The sequence below is a fragment of the Canis aureus genome, chromosome 9, assembly GCF_053574225.1.
Source record: "Canis aureus isolate CA01 chromosome 9, VMU_Caureus_v.1.0, whole genome shotgun sequence".
Taxonomy (NCBI): Eukaryota; Metazoa; Chordata; class Mammalia; order Carnivora; family Canidae; genus Canis; species Canis aureus.
In genome coordinates, this window is record NC_135619.1 from 4,415,200 (window position 1) to 4,436,669 (window position 21,470).

The 21,470-nt window shown below is 37.7% G+C and overlaps 1 protein-coding gene across 3 annotated transcripts in view; it reads right to left on the reverse strand.

The window, feature by feature from the left end:
- The window catches only part of TRIP11 (thyroid hormone receptor interactor 11), a 66,413-nt gene that overhangs the window by 15,543 nt on the left and 29,400 nt on the right, over positions 1-21,470 (reverse strand). For 2 of the 3 annotated variants that reach the window (XM_077908514.1, XM_077908513.1), the window contains exons 11-16: positions 17,734-20,754; positions 16,211-16,351; positions 14,583-14,776; positions 9,680-9,843; positions 8,537-8,640; positions 3,884-3,983 (exon numbers count right to left, since the gene is read on the reverse strand). In XM_077908514.1, coding sequence (XP_077764640.1) covers positions 3,884-3,983; positions 8,537-8,640; positions 9,680-9,843; positions 14,583-14,776; positions 16,211-16,351; positions 17,734-20,754 — 3,724 coding nt within the window. Of the gene's footprint in view, positions 1-3,883; positions 3,984-7,040; positions 8,241-8,536; positions 8,641-9,679; positions 9,844-14,582; positions 14,777-16,210; positions 16,352-17,733; positions 20,755-21,470 lie in introns of those variants that run through there. The other variant, XM_077908515.1, reaches the window with a different exon arrangement.

The following is a 21,470-nucleotide window of genomic DNA, read 5'->3' on the forward strand; positions in this document are numbered from 1 at the left end:
TGTTCAATTTGCCAACATATAGAATAACACCCAGTGCTCATCCCCCGAAGCTTCTTTAAAAAAAAAAAAAAAAACTTTTTCTTTTTTAAGTGGGCCAAAAACCTTGTGTCACTACAGGTTCATCCTTGGTTGGGAAAAAAAAAAAAAAAAAAGTACCATTCTGGTGAGTGATGTTAATAATGGGGGGGAAGGGGTTATATGGGAAATGTCTGTACCTCAACTTTGTTATAAATCTAAAACTACTCTAAAAAGGTAGTCTTAAAAAACTAACAACAAAAACATAAAAGTCAGTTATGGGGCCCTTCCCGGTGCAGCTCTATACTGACAGATATACTGAAAGTTACTCGCAATGCTAGAACCTAAATTTGTATTGTTTATGAAAACTTAACTTTTGTGTATCATAAAATAATTGTTAGCAAAATGAGAACTATTTTGTGCTTTCTATTTCAACTTTATCCATCATTTTCATTTAAGCAGGAATTTATCTCAAAGATGATGGCAGAGAACAAGTGAAAGAAGTAGAAGGTCAAATCCGGGCATAAATATAGCAAGATGATGTATCTTTTAATGGCTCAGCTATGATCTTGGCTTCCAGAGGTGTGTATTTTCCCATGTAGACAATTCCACAGAAATTCTGAACTCTGATCAATTCAAAACAGTGACTCAAAGACTACGTCCTCCTATCTGCTCCACAGAGGATGAGCATCTTAAGTTTGAAAAATCAGTAATACAGGATGGTGTGTGTAGTAAGTCTCTGGAACTATACTGAACAAAAATATTTTCAGGTAAAATGCTGAAAGAATAATTTCTAGAAGGAAGCAAAGCAACATTTCTTCTACCAGCCACATTATCTACTAAAATATAGCACCTATAGGATCTTAGGGTTTCCTTTACAGTTTAGGGGTAAAATCTCCCTACTAATTTAGGGCTCTGCTCAAGTTGCTTTCTTCCATGGAATGCCCTGACCCTCAAGGAGATTCTTAGAGAGTAAATATGTGCTGTCTTATGACCACTGCTGTGTGCCACTGTTTTACACTGTGAACCTATGCTGTATCTACACTGTTACTTTCTTCACTAAGCTCCTTGAAAAAAAGGATCCTCTCTACTATCTCACACAGCATTTAGCATGAGGCCAAGTAGTCGGTTCTCATTAATTACTTAATGCCTGGTAAGGTATCTTCATACTTTTCATACAAGGCCTGTAAATACCCTGAACCTAGAACTGCAGTTGCAAGTACATACACAATTGTGTCCTCTAAGAATGAATAAAATCGTCAATGATCTATTGCTTTAATACTGGTGTTATGTGTAATATCTCCCTTTTTATACGTTTGACCAGAACGAATTATCTCATCTCCAGTAGCAAGAACATAACTAAGCAATTTGAATAAAATACCACTTTTAAAGAGTTTCCCAATATTGTTTAAATGTTGAAACTCCATATCAACTAATCATCAGTACAGATGCTTAGAAATAAAACAATACTTTGCTTCTATAACTCAAGTCTCCATGTACTTTCTTGCAACAAAAGCCAATCTGTCTTTTTCAAAATTGTTTCTCCTGGCAAATATTTTCGCTGTCTGGCCAAGTTTCGTGTTAAAAATAAAGTACAGTATTACAACATCAATCAACATTTAAAGTACTTAATGATCTATGAAAGAAAATATACTACAGTGATTCTTTTGAAACAACCAAGCCAATCAAGGTTTTATTTATATTACCAAATCAAGAGAGCAGCTTTGAGAAAATAAAATCACATTTGTGTTTACAGATATAAAAGCAGTATTAAGCACTACGGTAATAAAAGAAAACAGATTGTTAAGAAGAAACAAGAATGTAAATGGCAAGAATGACTTAAAGACACAACAGAACAGTCTCTTTACTCCCCTTCCTGTCTGTGCAACACTGGCCTCTTGCCTGTCCTCTCAAATACCAGTTGTGTAAGCATAATCAGAGTTTCCTGCACCTAATATTTGCCCCACAGAATGAGTCCAAAGTTCCTATGCATTTACACTGAATGGTAATTGTCATTTTTTATATCAATAGGGACCAAAGCCACCTAAGCCTCGTCAGATATAATAATCTAAATCTGAAATATTCTGCTACTGGGGGTTTAAATGAGCGCCTGAATGAGGACAAAGTAGTACAAGGACTCTGATAATATTTACCAACTACAGTAAGTCACAGAATTTTTTTATCTTAACATCATCTGCACGAAACGACTCGAGTAGGTCTCTAAAAAGGGATGTGGCCTTAAACATATAGCAGCATGCCACAGAGCAATGGGGTGTCACAGACCAATGTGTTGGCTCAGAATACTGCCTTTTCACTTGCAGCAGTTTAGCACTACCCTAAGCTGTCAATTCTCTGGCTAATCCCTTGGGTATCCAGTGTATCTTCTCTGGGTTGGCCATATGTCTGCAGATATTGCTATAGTTGCTCTGGCATTTTCTCAGTAAGTACTGCCTCTCCCTACGAGCAACCATATCAACACAATATATAAAGGCACAATATATAAAGGATGCTGTCCTATATTTAAAGGAGATGGAGATACACAGAACAAAATACAAGTCAGATTATAAGTAACCATTTTCCTGACAGGATGGAAATAAAGTAATACGGAAACATCATGAGCTTTGGTCAAGGGTAAGAAGATCAGAGTTCAAACCTGAGTTTCTTTGACTTATAAAATGAAATTCCTATCAACCTACTCTAGAATTGCTTGTGAAGACTAGACATAATGCAGTATAAATAGCCCACGATACTCAGTATGTAATTGTTTCCTTGCTGCCCATTTCTCGCCCCCATGAGAGTTAGAATTCCAAGGCTGGCCAAGTCTGACCAAGTAAGGGCAATTATTTGCCTCAGAAGCAGATTATCTTGAGGACACCTACCTCACGTGATGTACCTTATTGTTTTTTGTAGTCCTACAAATCTTTCATCTGCGGTCTGCTGTCAGATTCAGGACAACTTCCTCTGGTTTGTCCGTTGGTACCCATGCTTCAGTGCTTCCTGCTGGCTTGCCTCTTTAGTGTTCAAGTCCTTGTTTCTGTCATCTGACAGCATGTCCACTGTGCCATCTCCTCCTAATTTTGCCTACTTCTAATTTCTATTTTATGTTAGGTGGCACTTCTTAATTCTTTAATTACATGCCTTGGTGCTTACTGTACCCAACCCAGCTATGTAAAGGTGGTATACTTCTAGGTTCCAGGATCACCTTAAATATTTGCCTACTGAATGCAGCTCTAGAACAGCTCAACTTCCAGGGGCCTTTAAATCAGAGATTAAACAGAGACCTGCAATCTTTGTCAGCTGTTAGATTCAACAATGCATTATAAACCACCTGATTACCTGAGGCCCAAGTGATAATCCTAAGCATAGGAATCACCTCAGGGAATTGGCAAGGCTCATATCTTACAAGTACTACGCAATCACATAATGAGTGCCTATAGGTAGAGCACCACCTATAATCATAAAAAGCTAGTTATAGCCAGACGTTCATTCCACAAGAAGTTACTCTATTTCTTGAGAATAACACCCTGATATATCCCATTGCCTTAGATAGGATGAACACAGAATGATTACGGAGGAGTCCTAACCATAAGAATCAATTCCCTTGATGGTCAACAGGGTGACAATCAATACAACTGGACAATCAATACAATATGCAGGAAAACTACCTGGATAGCCAGGGCCCACTTTCAACTCTGGTTTCACTCAGACCATATTAAAATTGAATCAAGCTGGTCATGGGTGATGGAAACGGAAGTCACAGCCAGGGGAAGTTGGTCTCACTCAACTGTGTGGACGCACAGGAGAAGACTCCATCTGATTCAACGCTAGCATCAGAGGGAGAAAAATAGAAAAGAAAAAAACCACCTACTTTGTTTTTTAAGTTCTTCAATTTGTTCTTCCTTTAAATCTAACTGCTCTGTAAGTCTTGATGCTGAATCCAACGCAGCATTTGCTTCATCAAAACGCTCCTGAGGAAGAAAAGTTCATCAAAAAGCAGCTTGCAAAAACTATTTCACAAACTACATTGCTGGCAGCCAGAGTCGATCGACCTTCTTCGCTTCAGCTAATGAAACTGTGCTTCTGTGACCTTGGGCAGGTTCACACAGGAAGTATCAAAGTCAGAGCCCATACTTCACAGAGTAAGCATACTACCTCCCTTAGAACTAAATAAGAGGATGCTTACTAAAAGACAATATGGTGACAAAAGTTTTAAAAAGTGACAATAATAAGAGCATAGAAACTACAAAAAGCAGATATAAGAAGTTAAGAAATAGAACAAATGTTCTCTTTAATTTTTGTGAGTCTGACAGGTATAAAATGACATTTCATTACTACTTTATTATTTTAATTTTTATTTCCCTAACTACTAGTGAATTTGAGATTTTTCCATGTTTATAGGACAGCTAGAGCTGCTTTTCTGTGAAAACGTCTTTGCATACCCTTGCCTGTTTCTAAGCTCACCTTGTAGAGGAGACGAGAACCCTTTGTCATCAGGGCTACAAGTGTTATTCGCCAGATCTGCCATTTATCTGTTGACGGCATAATACCTTCTGCCACATAAAAGTATTTAAATTGTGTATACTCAAACACGTCCTACTCTGTTTTCACAGCTTCCTGAGTTTTAGTCTTGGTCAGGCTCCTCCTTGCCACTAGACTCCGCATGTACTCTTCCAGATTTTCTGGCAAGGTGGTTATTTTGTTGTTTTCAGTATTTACATCTTTCAAATAGTGTTTCTCAACAGGTTTGCTTTTGGCATTCCTGGCTCCCACCCACTAAATCCAGTCACTGTTACATGCTAAAATAGTCCCAGATCTCCAACACCACTCCCAGTTGAGGATCCAAGCTTTAATACAATTGGAATTTACTTCTGCATACGCTGTAAGATAGGGATCCACTTTTATTTTCTTCCACACAGCCACTTGTGGCAACATCATTTATTAGATAATCTATCCTCTTTCTGTTAAATTGTAACTAGAGTTTGGTTTTAAATTCTCAAATATAGGGACACCCAGGTGGCTCAGGGCATGACCCCAGGGTTCTGGGATGGAGTCCGGCATCAGGCTCCCCACGGGAGCCTGCTTTTCCCTCTGCCTGTGTCTCTGCCTCTCTGTGTTTCTCATGAATAAATAAACAAAGTCTTTAAAAAATAAAGTAAACTCTCAAATATATCCTAGCTTCTATATCTGGATTCTCCTTCTGTTTGACAAATCCAGTCAATATGCTGTTTATTAACAGCTCCTCACTGTTGTTCTTTCACACAATTTTCTTGGCTATTCTAGAGTATTGGCCCATGTAAGTTTTAGGCCAAGCTTTACCATCTTGAATCAAAGTGAATTTTTCTGATGTGTCCTCTTAGATAGGCTACAGCCCCCAGTTAATCAACCATAATTTAGATGTTGCTGTGAAGCTATTTTGCAAATGTAATCAAAACTCCTAATCAGCTAAATTTAAGGAAGGCATTTATCCTGAATAATCAGGTGGGCCTGACTGAACCCAAAGTCCTTGAAATCAAGGATGAGCTGTCCCCAAAAAGAAAAAATTCATGCAGGACTACAACTTTGGCCCCTCCCACAGAGCTGTATCTTGTTTGTGATTTTCTTTATTGATTATCTGTGGAGAACAACTTTGGCCCACGTCTGTGATGGGATCTTTCCATTCTGAGTACCAACCCACAATCACATTGTCAATTCCTTATAATAAATCTCACAGATACATATCTGTGCGCGTCATATATATATGCATACGCGTGCACACACACACACACACACACCACTGCCTCCCTACTGGTTCTGCTTCTCAAGTTGAACTCTGATACACAAAGGGACTGCAACAAAAAATTTTAAATAAAAAATGTAAAATCCACAAAAATTTAAAATCCACAAAAATACTAAATTTAGTATAAAGGAAATTTAAGTAAACCTTCAAATATTTATTTTTACCTCACAGCATTTCTATTTAAGAAATTATTAAATCTCAAAACTACATTAAGATTTTTTCTAAAATTAACATTTAGACTTTATTATTCTTTCTACCATTTGTTTGGATTTTATTTCGCCAATTTCAGCTTTTATCTTTACTAATTCACTCTTAGTCTCTTCTGATTTATTTTGTTTTCTAAGTATACATTACATTTTAAATTAAAAATAAAGTTAGATTAAAAAGAAGATATGGACACTTCTTTTTTTTTTTTTTTTTTTTTGATATGGACACTTCTAACAATATGTATGGTAGCTGAGACACTCTGGACCCACTGGAAACAATTAAAAGTCTTGGATAAAATATCTTTTTAAACATATTAATGAGCTCACCAGAAAGTAAGCATAAATGATCAATAAACACATTAAAAGATGCTTGACCTTGTTAGCAGTCAGACAAATGCTAATTAAAACCATAAGATGTGTTGCAGAAGGGGAGGAGGATGGGGAGATGGGGTGGGTGATTGGGCATTTGGGATGAGCACTGGGTGTTATATATTATACTATATGTTGGTAAACTGAATTTAAAATAAAATGAAATGAAATAAATGTGAAAAAAAAAAAAAAACATAAGAAGATAGCCTTTCCCACCTACTACACTGGCAAAAAACTTTAATGCCAAGGGTTGCCAAGAATGTAGACCAAGAACTCTTATACACCACATTAGCACTAGTGCTAGTGCTAGTACCTTAGCACTATTGCTATAAAACAACTTGCCATCATTGAATAAAGTTGAAATTGCCCATATATATCCCAGGACTCAGCAATTCCAATCAAGACACAGGCCTGAGGGCAGCCCGGGTAGCTCAGAGGTTTAGTGCTGCCTTCAGCCCAGGGCTTAATCCTGGAGGGAGACCCAGGATCCAGTCCTACGTCAGGCTCCGTGCATGGAGCCTGCTTCTCCCTCTGCCTTGTGTCTCTGCCTCTCTCTCTCTCTCTATGTCTCTCATGAATAAATAGATAAAATGTTAAAAAAAAAAAAAAAAAAAAAAGGCATAGGCATGAAAGAAACTCTCAAACATGTGCACCAGGAGATGTAAACAAGGAAGTTCATAACCACATTGTATGGCAGATAACAGCAAGGTCCTTTATCAGTAAAATGGGTAAATAAACATTCATGCAATAAATACAGCAGTGAGAATAATAAGCTTTGCACACATAATAACACACAGTAACATGGCTAAAACTCATGAATATAATACTAAGTGAAAAAAGCAAGTTTCAGGACAATTACTGAATTTACATACATTTCCAAAAATTTAAATTTATAGAAGAGTTAAAAAATATGCGAAACCATACAATGTATCATTTGGAGATGCAGATATATGTGATAAAACCATAAAGAAAAACAAAGGGTGATAAATGTAACATTCTGGACTCTTGGTTCTCTATGAAGTGATAAGAAGGGGAGATACAGAGAGCACAACAGGACTTAAAAATGACATTCCTGGGCAGCCTGGGTGGCTCAGCGGTTTAGCGCTGCCTTCAGCCCAGGGCCTGATCCTGGAGACCCGGGAATCGAGTCCCGCATTGGGCTCCCTGCATGGAGCCTGCTTCTCCCTCTGCCTGTGTCTCTGCCTCTCTCTCTCTCTCTCTCTCTGTGTCTCATGAATAAATAAATAAAATCTTAAAAAAAAAAATGACAATCCTTTTCTTATCCTGGGTGGGCAAGTATGAGGTTATCTGCTATATGGCTCTTCTTTTATTTTACATGTACTACCTAAATACTGTTTTGCAGCCACTCAGTATTTAATAAGAATTTCAAAACTTTAAGGGAAATATGTCTTCTTTTATTAGGAATATTAATAGGCCTGGATAGCACATTCACCACTAATGACAGGTAAACAGATTTTATTACTTTCCACCAAGTATCAACAAAGTCTACTTATGAGTTAGAAAAGTTCATTCTAAATCCTAAAAGCAAGTCACTTTCATGTCAGTTTTTCTGCATATGAAGTATAACAAAGATATTTTGAAGTATTATGCTATAAAAGGAAAAGATCTAAAGCATATACATTATTTTATTGTTATTATTTTTTAACGATTTTATTTATTTATTCATGAGAGACACAGAGAGAGAGAGACAGAGACATAGGCAGGGGGAGAAGCAGGCTCCACGAAGGGAGCCCGATGTGGGACTCCATCCTGGAACTCCAGGATCACGCCTTGAGTCGAAGGCAGATGCTTAACCGCTGAGCCGTCCCAATATACATTATTTTAATCCATGTAAAATAGAGTGCCCAATATATCTTAGTGAAAAGAGAAAATTATAAAGTTAACAGTATAAATTTTTTTTAGTGGCCCCGTAATATAACCATCTATGCTAAAGAAAATTTCCCATCATCTCATATTTGTTGTGTCTAAACTTTAAGCCACATAGGGAAAATCCTGAATATCTTGTTCACCATTACATACCAGAATAGGATTCCAAGTAACCACTCAAACAGTACTTACTAAAATTAATTGTTTAGATTATTTTGAGATATAGATTCCACAAATGATTGTTCATGAATGAAATTTACAGGAAAGAATTATTTCAACCAACCTGTAATGACATCAGTTTTCCTTCCAGATTTTCTGCCTTTTTCTTCCATTCAGCTACAAGCTGTTTGTGCTTTTCTAGTTCAGCAGAATACACAGCTTTTTCCTCTGAAAAGAAAGTTACATTAGTATCCTGCAATTGTGTGAATTAGAATTTTATACCACTTGAAATTTTAACAATTCAATAGAAACAGTTCAAATATCTCAACAAGAATATTCTATATGTCTTTAGATCATGTGAGCTGGAATTAAAGAGACTGGTTTCCTCCATCTTGTCCATCATGCAAAACCCTTCCCTCCCTTCAGAACTCCACTCAAATATCTTTTCTTTGGCAAAGTCTTCCCTATGGTCACACTATTTTGTACACCTGTCTGTTCCAATAAGTATTATGTATAACAGACCTTGAGAATTCTTATTTTAAAATTCAAGATTTCAACCATGAGTAAGCCTGAAGATCTACCTATGTATGAATTTAAAGTTTTGCTTAGGTACAAAACCGTAACTTCTGTTACTTCATGCCCTTCATATCCCCTAATCACCTGCTCCCTACTAGCAGTTAATTCACTGCCAAACATTACTGAAATACAAATAAACAGGTAAAATGAATGATCTAAAGGAGGTAAATCTGAGGATGGGTGATAGATATGAAAAAGCATATTTGGTTATCACAGTAATACTGTTCTCTGGTCACTGTTACTATGTCTTCAGAAAAATATATCCACCTGGACTAGAAAATGTAGTTACCTCAAGGTATAGATGAACAGCTAAGAAGAAGTCAATCAATATTTCAAAGGACAGTAATTAATGGTGATTAACCCTCTGAAGTGGATTCAACCTCTGACCAGTATATCTCAAAACCTAAGCATTGCGTCTACATGGTCCTCTCTTTATCATGTGATCATCCTTCCCCAATTCTCACCTTCATTGGTCACATGATACCCAAACAGCTCTTTAATAATTACTATGTAGCACATTCTCTAGTTTTACTTATAAAAGGAGTCTACATCAACTTGTTGATGGCTACTTATCTTTTCCTCCTCTAAGTGGTAACCTTTCAAAGATTTCCCCATCCTATTTCACAGGAGAACTGAAGTAAGCTGGAATTCTCAAGAAGTACAATTTTTCTTCACTGACTGTACAACTCACCTTGCTGGAAATGCTCTAGTACCATCTGCAGGTTGGAGAGTGAGAGAGCATACTGCTTTACTTGTTCCCGAGACACAGAGAGCTGCAGGGCGGTTTCATCCCTCTGCTTAGAGACCACATTCAGCTGCTCCTGCAGTGACTCTACCTGCAAACTGGCCTGATGGCTTCCAACAAAGACAATTAAAGTCAGGGGCGCCTGTGTGGCCCAGAGGGTTAAGCATCCGACTCCTGATTTCAGCTGAAGGCGTGATATCAGGGTTGTGAGACTGAGTCCTGTGTTGGGCTCTGTGCTCAGTGAGGAGTGGGCTTAAGATTTTCTCTCTGCCCCTTCCACCTCCCACTCCTCTACAAAAAATAAATAAAATAAAGTAAAATAAAATAAAAGCCAACTCTTTCTATTTACTTTATAAGATGAAACCTTTTTTTTTTTGTGGAAGTATTTACATAACATTTACCATTTTATCCATTTTTAAGTATACAGATCAGTGGTACTAAGTATATCCACACTGTTGTACAATCATCATCATCATCCCTCTCCAGAACTTCGTCATCCCAAAGGGAAGCTCTATATCCACTAAGCAGGAACTCCCCTTTCCCCCAGCAACCACCACTCTTACCTTCTGTCTCTATGAATCTGACCTTCCTTACATTCCACTGCATTAAATTCAAGTTAGATTTCAAAAAAACTAGGAGAGTTCCTCTGATCTTTGTTCTCTTTGTTTTGTTAATTCAATCATTTTCCCCATTTCCCCAAATTCCCCATTTCACCCATGAGAGTGACTTTGAACAAATGGCAGTCATTTTAAAGACTAAAAGCTGGACTTTTATACAATACATGTCAGTATACTAAAGATTCACACACAGCTTGCAATTTTCATTTTTCCAGGCTAAAAAGTAATTTATCACAAAATTTTAAGTTGCAGGGGACCTTGGAAGTCATTTTGTCTGGCTTCCAACCCAATTAGCAATGGATTCTGAAACCTCCTTGGCTTTTAACATTTGCAATCATGGTGAACTTACAACTTTCCAAAGGCCGTCCCATTAACAAAATGCTCTGATTACTAGTTAATTATCTTTTACCATCATCTTTGTTTCTTTTTATATTAAATACAATAATCTCTACACCTGCCCAAATAATAAGAGATTCCAATGCAATCTTTTTACTCCGGCTTATGTCATTGATTTACTTACTTAATGTATAATGATTACAAACAAAATATTGCATGTCTTTCCTGGGTTTTTAATATCCAGTTAAAACATTCTTAGTCAGGAGCAGTCCTTTAATATCCATTAAGCACAACTCACTTTGAGGAAACTACCCAACAGCACCCTCTTGTGGGAAGAGCAGTAAATTGATAATCAGGAGACTGAATTTTGCCCCCAAATATTTCTGGACTTTACACAACTTTGCCGGTTAGCATGTCTTTAACAGGTGATTGCAAAGATGAAATAAGCTATGATGTCACTCAAAAAGTTAATAAATACCACTTATTACGATAGTTAATCAAGGGCTCAAAACACTATAATCTGGTTTGTAGACATCAGTCACTCATTCAACAAGCATTACAGAAGCATCCATGAACTAGGTGTTAAGAATATATGCTGTGGGGGCAGCCAGGGTGGCTCAGCAGTTTAGTGCCATCTTCAGCCCAGGGCCTGATCCTCGAGACCCGGGACTGAAACCCGCGTCAGGCTCCCTGCATGGAACCTGCTTCTCCCTCTGCCTGTGTCTCTGCCTCTCTCTCTGTGTGTGTATCTCATGAATAAATAAATAAAATCTTTAACAACAACAACAACAACAAAAAATATATATATATATACACACACACACACACGCTATGGGAAGGGTACAAAATAAATGTCATCATCCCCACTCCTAGGGAGTTTATATTTCAGTGCCTGGTACAAGACATAAGATGGGTCAAAATTATTTGTACCCTAAAGTAAAATACAAGTGTGCTAGTGAAGACTTAAGCAAAGGGACACCTGGGTGGCTCAGTGGTTGAGCATCTGCCTTCCACTCAGGGCGTGATCCCCCCGGTCCTGGGATCAAGTCTCCCATTGTGCTCCCTATAGGCAGCCTGTTTCTCCCTCTGCCTCTGTCTCTCAAAAAAAGAAGACTCAAACAAAGCATGATGCAGGTTCAAAAGAAAACCATCACACCAGGGTTTGGTTTTGAATTTGAGGAGTGGGGTGATAAATAAAGCATTCTTTATGAAGGAAATGGTGTTTGAAGAACAGGTGGGACTAACAGAAGAACTGTTAGGAATCAAGCCTACTCTTCAGGTAGATTAGGAATCAAGCCTACTCTTCAGGTAGAAGAATATGATGTGAAAAGGCAGAAGCTGGGGTGCCTGGGTGGTTCCGACAGTTGACCGCTGACTCTTGATTCTTTTTTTTTTTTTTTTTTTTTTTAGATTTTAATTATTCATGAGAGACACAGAGAGGCAGAGACACAGGCAGAAGGAGAAGCAGGCTCCCTGTGGGGAGCCCGATGCAGGACTCAATTCCAGAACCCCGGGGTCACACCCTGAGCCCAAGGTAGATGCTCAACTGCAGAGCCACCCAGGCATCCCACTGACTCTTGATACTGGCTCAGGTCATGATTCCAGGGTCAGGAGATGGAGCCCGACATCTGTTCTGTGGGGAGTATATTAGAAATTCTCTCTCTCTCCCTCTGCCCCTCCCCCTGCTCACAAGTATGAGCTCACTCTCTCTCTCTCTCTCTAATACATAAATCTTTAAAAAAAAAAAAAAAGCAGAAGAAACAGGAAAGCAGTAGCTCTAGCTAGAGGACTGCGTAAGACAGTTTGGCTAGATATAGATGATAGTGTGAAATAAGGCTAATGAGGTAGTAGATAGCCCAGAAACTATTTTAATTAGAGAAAAGAAGGATTCAAAAATTTGAAGGAAGGATTATCAAATTTTTTTTAAAGATTTTATTTATTTATTCAGGAGAGACACAGACAGAGAGAGGCAGAGAGACAGGCAGAGGGAGAAGCAGGCTCCATACAGGGAGCCCAACGTGGGACTCGATCATGGGTCTCCAGGATCAAGCCCTGGGCTGAAGGCAGGCGCTAAACCACTGAGCCACCCAGGTGTCCCAAGGATTATCAATTTTATAGCCTGGGAATGCTTTGGCATTTCTGCCAGTGTGAAACAGACATACAAAGGACCACTCACTTCAAGCAAGTTTTCTTTCTGAGACTGAAGGTAATAACATTCCCTGCAAAGCAAGAGAAGTTCAACTCAGAAGTACGGTCTCCACTGGCCTATGATCACTTCACAGACAGGAGTAATATATACCACATCCTTATATCTCCCTTAGCATCATATGCAGTGAAAAACTAAAAGATGTACATACCACTAATGGAAATACAAATGAACATAATTTTTCTGGAAGATTATTTGGCAATACACCTCAAAAGTTTTAAAAATGTCCTTTGAACCAGAACTGCCATTTCTGAAAATTTATGCTAAGGAGGTAATTTGTCATCAACACAAAAATACCTATCTTGGGATAATATGACACCACTCTTAATATAAATTTTGAAAAGTTGAAACACTTCTGAATGTCCAATAATAAATGACTAGATTAAAGACATTATGGAAAATCCAAATAATGGCATACTATGTGGCCATAAAATGATATTACAGAAACATGGTGTAACATATGCTGATACTCACTAGGTACAGAAGCAGATTACAAAACGGTATCAATAGAATGACCTTAATTTTGTTTTAGAAATACATATAATATGGGGCACCTGGGTGGCTTATAGTTGGTTGAAAAACCGACTCTCGACCTCAGCTCAGGGTCGGGAGTTCAAGCCCTGTGATGAGGCCCACGTTAAAAAAAAACCACAACATATGTAATATATACATACATTTGTAAGAAGCATGCAAAGGCACTGAAAAGGATTATCTCTTGGTGGGACTGTGACTTTATGTTCTTTTTAGTTTACATAATTTTCCTGAAGTGCAAAATATGTTTTTATAATAGACAGGGAAAAAAAGAAAATACATTTTATTGAGAAAATTAAAAATTTAAAATATATAGGCACGGAATCAATCATGCCTCTGTAATGAGACCTACATAAAAACTCACAAGGAGAGGGTTTGGAAAGCTTCTGGGCTGGTGAGTACTGGGTGATGTGAGGACAGGTGCTTGCTGGGAGAGAGCTGGAAACTCTGCACCCCTACCCCATGCCTTACACCCCACACATGTCCTCCACTTAGTGTTCCTGAGCCTTTTACTAAAAACCGGTATTCTAGTAAAAACAGCAATAAAAATACATAAGTAGGGACCCAGTAACTCAAAAGGTCCAACAAACCAAGAGTTAATTCATACTGACCTAGGTCTTCACCCTGTTACTTCCTTTACTCTGTCCCTTCTAACATCCAAACCTTATTCAACCTTAGACCATTTGATCCAGGGTAAAATCACATAAATCAAATTAGTTCTTTGGGAGACTGACAAAGCTAATCACAAATGGGAAAAAAAATAAAAAAGAAAATCAGAATTTAAGACTAAACTCTTAAAACAGTAAGAGACAATTATCTAGGGTGATAGTTACAATTTAGAAAGAGCTAGTACAATTATGATAAAAAATAATAATAAATAAAATAGTATTTTTTAAAAGGGGAAAAAGAAAACAATTCAGAGGGAGCTATGTGAATGCCAGATCTGGTCAAGAGTTACAGACCTGAATGTGAAACCTGCACACATACTCTGAGTCTTATCTTGGGCAGCTTACTAAAACCTCTTTACCCTCAGTATCTTCATCTGTCAAATGGAGATAATGAATTTCGTAAAATGAGGTAACCCAGGAAAAATGCTTACTGATTCTGACACTTAAGAAGTGTTCAGCTAATATGGGTGCTAAAAACAAGGAAAAGTTACCTTGCATTTTCCATTGCATTAGAAGATGAAACTAGCTTTTCCTCCAATACTGTGACTTTCCTTCTCAGTTTGGCCTCTCTCTCTTCTGCAGCCAAAGCTTCACGGGTGTAAGAATCCTCTGATTCTAAAAGATGGTTACGCAATCTCTCTAGCTCCTGGTTTAAGCGTAATTCTTTGTCGCGTAAATGTTGAACCTAGGCAGAGGACACCTTTTTATTTTTCTTCTATAAAATGTTCCCCTTTCTACTCGACAAGCCACTTTGTTATCAAATCTTTTGCCCATTACTTAAGTATATTATTATATACTTATTTCTTATATTGCAAGATGTATTTGTATTAGAAGAAGTCTCTGACAGAACATGAAGACTCCTAACTCTGGGAAACGAACTAGGGGTGGTGGAAGGGGAGGAGGGCGGGGGGTGGGGGTGAATGGGTGACGGGCACTGAGGGGGGCACTTGACGGGATGAGCACTGGGTGTTATTCTGTATGTTGGTAAATTGAACACCAATAACAAATTAATTTATTAAAAAAAAAAAAAGAAAAAGTCTCTGAAAATCCACTTGACTATTCATCTGGAAGTTTCACCTTGTAAGAGCTCATTCCCTATGGCTATAACAGAAAATGGAATTGTACCAAGTACGAGGATCTTTGTGACAGACCACTTTTTCAGTAAAAATTTCATTTTTTCATAATTTATGGGTGAGAATTTTTTTAAGTTGAAGTATATGATGATGCTACCCTAGTTTCAAGTGTACTACATAGTGATCCAACAACTCTATATATGCCAATCTCTGCTCATCACAGTAAGGGTACTATCATCATACGTTATTACAATATTATTGACTATAGTCCCTGTAATGTATTTTTCATCCCTGTGACTTACTTAGAACTAGAAATTTTTACCTCTAAATCCCCTTGACCTATTTTGCCCATTCTCCCTAAACCCCTCCCCTCTAGCAACCACCAGTTTGTCCCCCATGCTTATGATTCTGTCTCGGTTTCACTGATTTGTTTTTTACATTCCATATAAGTTAAATCCTATGGTATTTTCCTTCCCCTGTCCAACTTATTTAACTTAGCATAATATACCCTCCAGGTCCACCCATGTTGTTGGAAATAGCAAGATCTTATTCCTTTTTATGGCTAATATTCCATTCATATCACTAATATTCCCTTCATATCATATCTTTATCCATTCATCTATCAATGGACACTTGGGTTGCTTCCCTATCTCAGCATTTGTAAATAATGCTGCAGTAAACATAAGGGTGCATATATCTTTCTGAATTAGTGTTTTCATTTTCTTTGGTTAAATACTCAGTAATGGACTACTGGATTGTATAATATTTCTATGTTTAATTTTTTTGAGGAATCTGCACACTGTTTTCTGCAGTGGTTACATCAGTGGGAAATAGTTTTCATACCCAAGATATGCCATGGTTTTTCACTTCTGAAAACTGAAATAATAATAATACTCTGGGAGATCAAAATCCTACTATAGCACATCAGAGGAAGACTGAGAAAAAAAATCACCTAAGAGAGAAATTATTTTTAATAAGTCATTCTAGTTTTCTTAATAGTTACTAAACTTATTGCTTGACTCAATTTCTTTAAAGTAAAAGCATACCTCATTCTGTAAAGCACTGTTTTCCATTTGTTTCTGTTTCAGGGCCAACATGACCTGGTCTCTCTCTTGTTGAAACTTAACTGTCTTCTCCTGCATTGACTTAACTGCATTTAAAAGTTGATTTAACTCCCCAGTCTTGCCCTTTGGGGAAGAAATAACATTAGCTTTAAGAAAAATACATTAAAAAAAACACATATTTGCCTCATTAAATAATTAATTTTGAGATATAGTTAACCAAGTCAAGGCCATCAAAAACAGTCTGAGAAACTGTTACAGTCTAGAGAAGCCTAAGGAGACATGACAACTAAATATAACATGTTATCCTGGATGGCATCCTGAACAGAAAAAGACATTTGGTCATTTTTTTGGTTTAAAAAAAAATTAAGGAAATTCAAATAAAGTAAGAATTTCAGTGAATAGTAATATATCAGTATTGGTGAATTAGTTGTTATAAATGTATCATAGTAATCTAAGATGCCAACACATAAGGGAAACTGGGGTGAGACATATGGGAAGACCACTATCTTTGCAACTTTTCAAATAATCAAACTATTCTGAAGAAAACGTTTATTAGAAATGTTTATAAAAGAATTCTCTCGTGTACTACTCTCAAATAAAATCATCTTTAAAAAAATGTTTTTAAAAGAATTCAAGGGATCTCTGAGTGGCTCAGTGGTTGAATGCCTGCCTTTGGCCCAGGGTGTGATCCCAGAGTCCCCAGGATCAAGTCCCACATCGGGCTCCAGCATGGAGCCTGCTTCTTTCTCTGCCTAGGTCTCTGCCTCTTTCTGCGTCTGTCATGAATAAATAAAATCCTTTTTAAAAAAGGTTTTTAAATAAATAATTTTACAATTAAATAAATAAAAGAATTCAAGACACAATCTCTTCAAATTTACCCTTTACAACGAAGTGTTCACAGATCCCAAAATCACTCAAAAGAGTATGAGAGAGTTATGTGTATGTGTGTTCACTCATCAGGCACACACAACTGCTCCTCAGAAAGTACAAGTCACTGGGGATGCCTGGGTGGCTCAGCGGTTTAGCACCTGCCTTCAGCCCAGGACGTGACCCTGGAGTCCCAGGATTGAGTCCCACATCGGGCTCCCTGCATGGAGCCTGCCTCTCCCTCTGCCTGTGTCTTGGCCTCTCTCTGTGTCTCTCATGAATAAATAAACAAAATCTTAAAAAAAAAAGTAAAAGTCACTGGCAAAGGAAAGACAGGGAAGTCATTTCAAAAGAAAAATATTAATTGCTGTTAATCTTTTTTTTCTATGTAAATAACCTATTGCTAAAAATATTTGAAAAATAAAAAATAAAATATTTGGAAAGATCTAGTAATTTAGGGGAGAAACCCCCAGGACCTCTGAGGAAAACTTGTTTAGAATGAAATCATAAGCTCCTGAAATTAGTATTTCTGGATGAACAACTTCACATGCCCCTTCAAAGACGATTATCAATAACCAAGCCGTTGGACAATCTGCCCCACCTCCATTTTCCTGTGTAAAACTCCATCCCCAACATACCTGCTCTTTTTCTTTCAGTAGCTGCTCAAATGCAAGAGATTTTTCCTTCATTGAATGGCACTCAAACTCTTTTTCTCGAAGCATCATGGAAAACTTCATATTAGTCTCCTGTAATGCTTGATACTCCGTTTCCTTTTCCCTGGTTCTTTCAACTATTTTTTCATTTTCTTCTTTTAGTTTACCAATGTCCATTTCTAAAATTAATACCCGCTCCTTCAGGTTGGTTACTGCCTGCCTCAAGAGTTCATTTTCATTCACTTTGTTGGTGAAATTTTCATTTAAAGAAAGTAACTGATCACTTTTGGCTTTGATTAAGAGGTCTTTCTCCTTAAGTGACTTTTGTAAAACATCTTGTTTCTCCTTTAGCTGCTTAATTTCTGAATCAGTCTGTTCGTGTTCTTTTCTTTCTAGCTCTGAGGTGGCAGCAATTGAATCGGACAATCTGTGGTTATTTTCCTGGAGTGTTTTAATCGTTGCATCTTTTTCCTGCAGTGACTTTCTTAGCTCTTCTAGCTCCTGTTTTGAAGACTCACTTGATGTATCACGCTTATCCATTCCAAGAGACTCTGCTGACTGGGAAGGAGGCGATGATCCGGAGGGGAGTTGAGGAGAAATAATATCAAGTTTTCCTAAGAGAAGGTCTTTGGTACTGTACAGCTGCCCTATGCTGTGCTGAACTTGTGCTAGCTCCTGCCCAAAATTTTTGAGTTTAGTTTCATTCTGCTCATAACTTTGGATCAGGCCAGTATAATCCACTTGTAATTTAGAATTATTATCACTGTCAACCAAAACTTGTGCCTGAAGCTGATGAAGTTCTTCTTGAAGCTGGGCTGACTCATGCTGCATATTCTGAACTGTGGTCATCACCTGCTGTTTCCACTCTTCCATCTTCTTTACTTGTTGTTTTAATTTGTCGCGTTCCTGTAGAAGCTCCTCAAACTGATTGCTATTAACGCCTCCAACCTCATTCCCAGTGCTCGATGTTTGTAAAACTGTCAATAAGGTCTGGCACTTCTGACTTAACGCATCTATCTCAATGTCTTTTTCTCGAATGATACGTGATAAATTCTGGACAGTCTCTCTAAACATATCCTGGCCACCACCTTCGGATCTAGCAGACAATTTTTTATTTTCATCTTGCAGCTTAATGAGAGCTGCTTCTTTAGCAGCAACGATATCCATCATTTTGTGGTATTCCGTTTTCAGATGGCTATTTTCCCTGGTCTTCTCACTCAAAACAGCTAATACTTGTTCTCTCTCCATAGCATAGGCCTGCAGCTGCTGCTGAAGGTAGACAACATCCTGGGTGTAGGAAGCTGAAGAAATCCTAGCATGAAGAGCTTGTATCTCTAAGTCTTTCTGCTGGATGATCTGAGTGAGTTTACCAACCTCATCTTTGGACAGCTGATCAATTTGTTTTGTTAAAGATATATTCTTTTCATTTAGAAGTTTAATCTCCAGCTCTCGTTCTTTTATTCCTTTTACTAACCTCTCAGTTTCGGCTTTCGATAAATCATGCTTTTCACTGCCATTTTCTAGATTAAGGCTCTGCACTTTTGTTTCTTGAAAGAACTCAGAATTCTCCATTTGAACGTCCTGTCTTTCTTCATGCCACTGGGTTTTGATTTGTTCAATTGTTTTTTGCAAATTCTTAATCTCCTCATCTTTCTCTAAGAAGAGTTGGGTGTGTGTGACGTTCATTTGCTCATGCTGGCACTTAAATTCATCCATTTCCTTCTTCTGCTCCTCTAGAGACTGAAGCAGCTGCATTTTACTCTGGTTTTGATCTTCTATAATCTTCTGATGACGTTTTATTTCCTCCTCAAGATTCCTCTTTACTATATTTAGCTGCAACACCTCAGATTCTAGCTCTGTAACACTATCCAGGGGTTTAGGCTCCACCACAGGCACGGCTCGACTCTGCTGTTCACGGAGCCGTTCCAGTTCTTCTTTCAGATGATTGTTTTCTTCTTTCATGGACCCAAGACTTCTGTCTTTCTCCTCAATGGTTTGCTTTAAAATTTCAATTTTTCTTGAGGCCTGAGTAGATTTCTCTAATTCCTCCTGAAGCTCTGAACTTCTTTCTTTAAGTTTCTCAATAAAAATTTCCTTCTCACTTATAAGTTGCGTCAATTGCTTCTGCTCTTCTAAAATAGATGACAAAATTGCCTTAGTTTCTTTATGATCAGTATCCATCTGTTCAATGTTCTTTTTAAGTTCTGCTATTTCGAAGTCCTTCTCTTGACTGAGTTTCATTAAATGCTGCTGCTCCAGCTGTAAAGCAGAGGTCCTCAAATCACGTGCCTTTGATAGCTCTTGAATCGTCTGTTCATACTTACTGGCTTCTTCCAACAGCCTTTGGTCAGCTCGACTCAATTCTGCTTCTAACTGTCCTTTTTCCATTTTTAGAGCCTCCACAATAGTGTTTCTTTCCAGAGACATCTGATTGCTGCCAACAATTGATTCTTCCAACTGATGTCTTATATCTTCACACGCTAAGACCAACTTTTCATTTTCCATTTTGAGATCAAAGGCAACTTTGTTTAAACTGTCATTGAGCTGTTCTATTTCTGAAAGATTTTGTTTTAAGTTTCTGACTTCAGCTTCCCTTTCTTTAAGTAAGTCATCCTTAAAATCACTGCCAGAGTCTCGACTTAGAGACTGAGTTAACTCATCCCTGACTCTAGAAAGCTCTTCCTCATTTTGTTTAATATGTTCCTTAAGTCCAAAGTTCTCCTTCTGCATGTTTAAATTACTTTTTTGTGATTTATTTAGCTGATCCACTAAATCTTCTACTTTCTCCTCAAGCTTCTGCTTGGCTAAATGCAAGCCATTTAGGACGAGTTCACTTTGAACTAACTTCTCTTTCTGCACATTTAGTTCTTTAGTCATATTCTTTTTATCATCTTCAAGTTGATGGACTCTCTTGTTTTCTTCATTTAGATCTTTTCTCAGTTTACTAATGATAGTTTCTCCCTCACTTTGTTGTTTTGATAGCTGATCTTTTATCAGAATCATGTGCTGAAAGAAAAATAGTTTGCATGGTAACTTTAAGACACTTTCTCCTTTTAGTACCTGGAGAAAATTTTGTAAAATGTCATAAATAACAGAATAACCATCCTCGGATATTTATAGTCTTTCTTAAAATAGAACTTTAAAAAAAAATTCCCAACATTCAGGAGTGCCTGGAAGGCACAGTTGATTAAGCATCCCACTCTAGATTCAGCTCAGGTTGTGATCTCAGGGTCATGAGATCAAGCCTGGCATCAGGCTCCACATTCAGTGCAGAGTCTGCTTGAGACTCTCTCTCCCTCTGCCCCTCACCCTGCTTGCACACAAGCATTCTAAGATAAATAAATATTTTTAAAAAACAAACCAAACGCATCCCTGCAAAAAAAACCCCAACATTTTAATCCCAACAAAATTATTTATTAACAATCTTACAGCAAATCTATTTCATTTTAGAGATTAGAATTTAAAATCAGAGATGGTAAATGACCTATGTTGTTCATTTTCAACTCTTTAACACTGGAGCAGGAGTCATACAGCCAATAAGCCAAATGAGGCCTGCCACCTGTTTTTATAGATCAAGTCTTATTGGAACACAGTCATGCTCATTGTTTACGTATCACAAGAGTGGAATTGAGTACAGCTGAGACAACCACATGGCCTGCAACGCCAAAAATATTTACTATCTAACTCTTCACAGAAAAAGTCTGCCAACCGCTATGATAAAA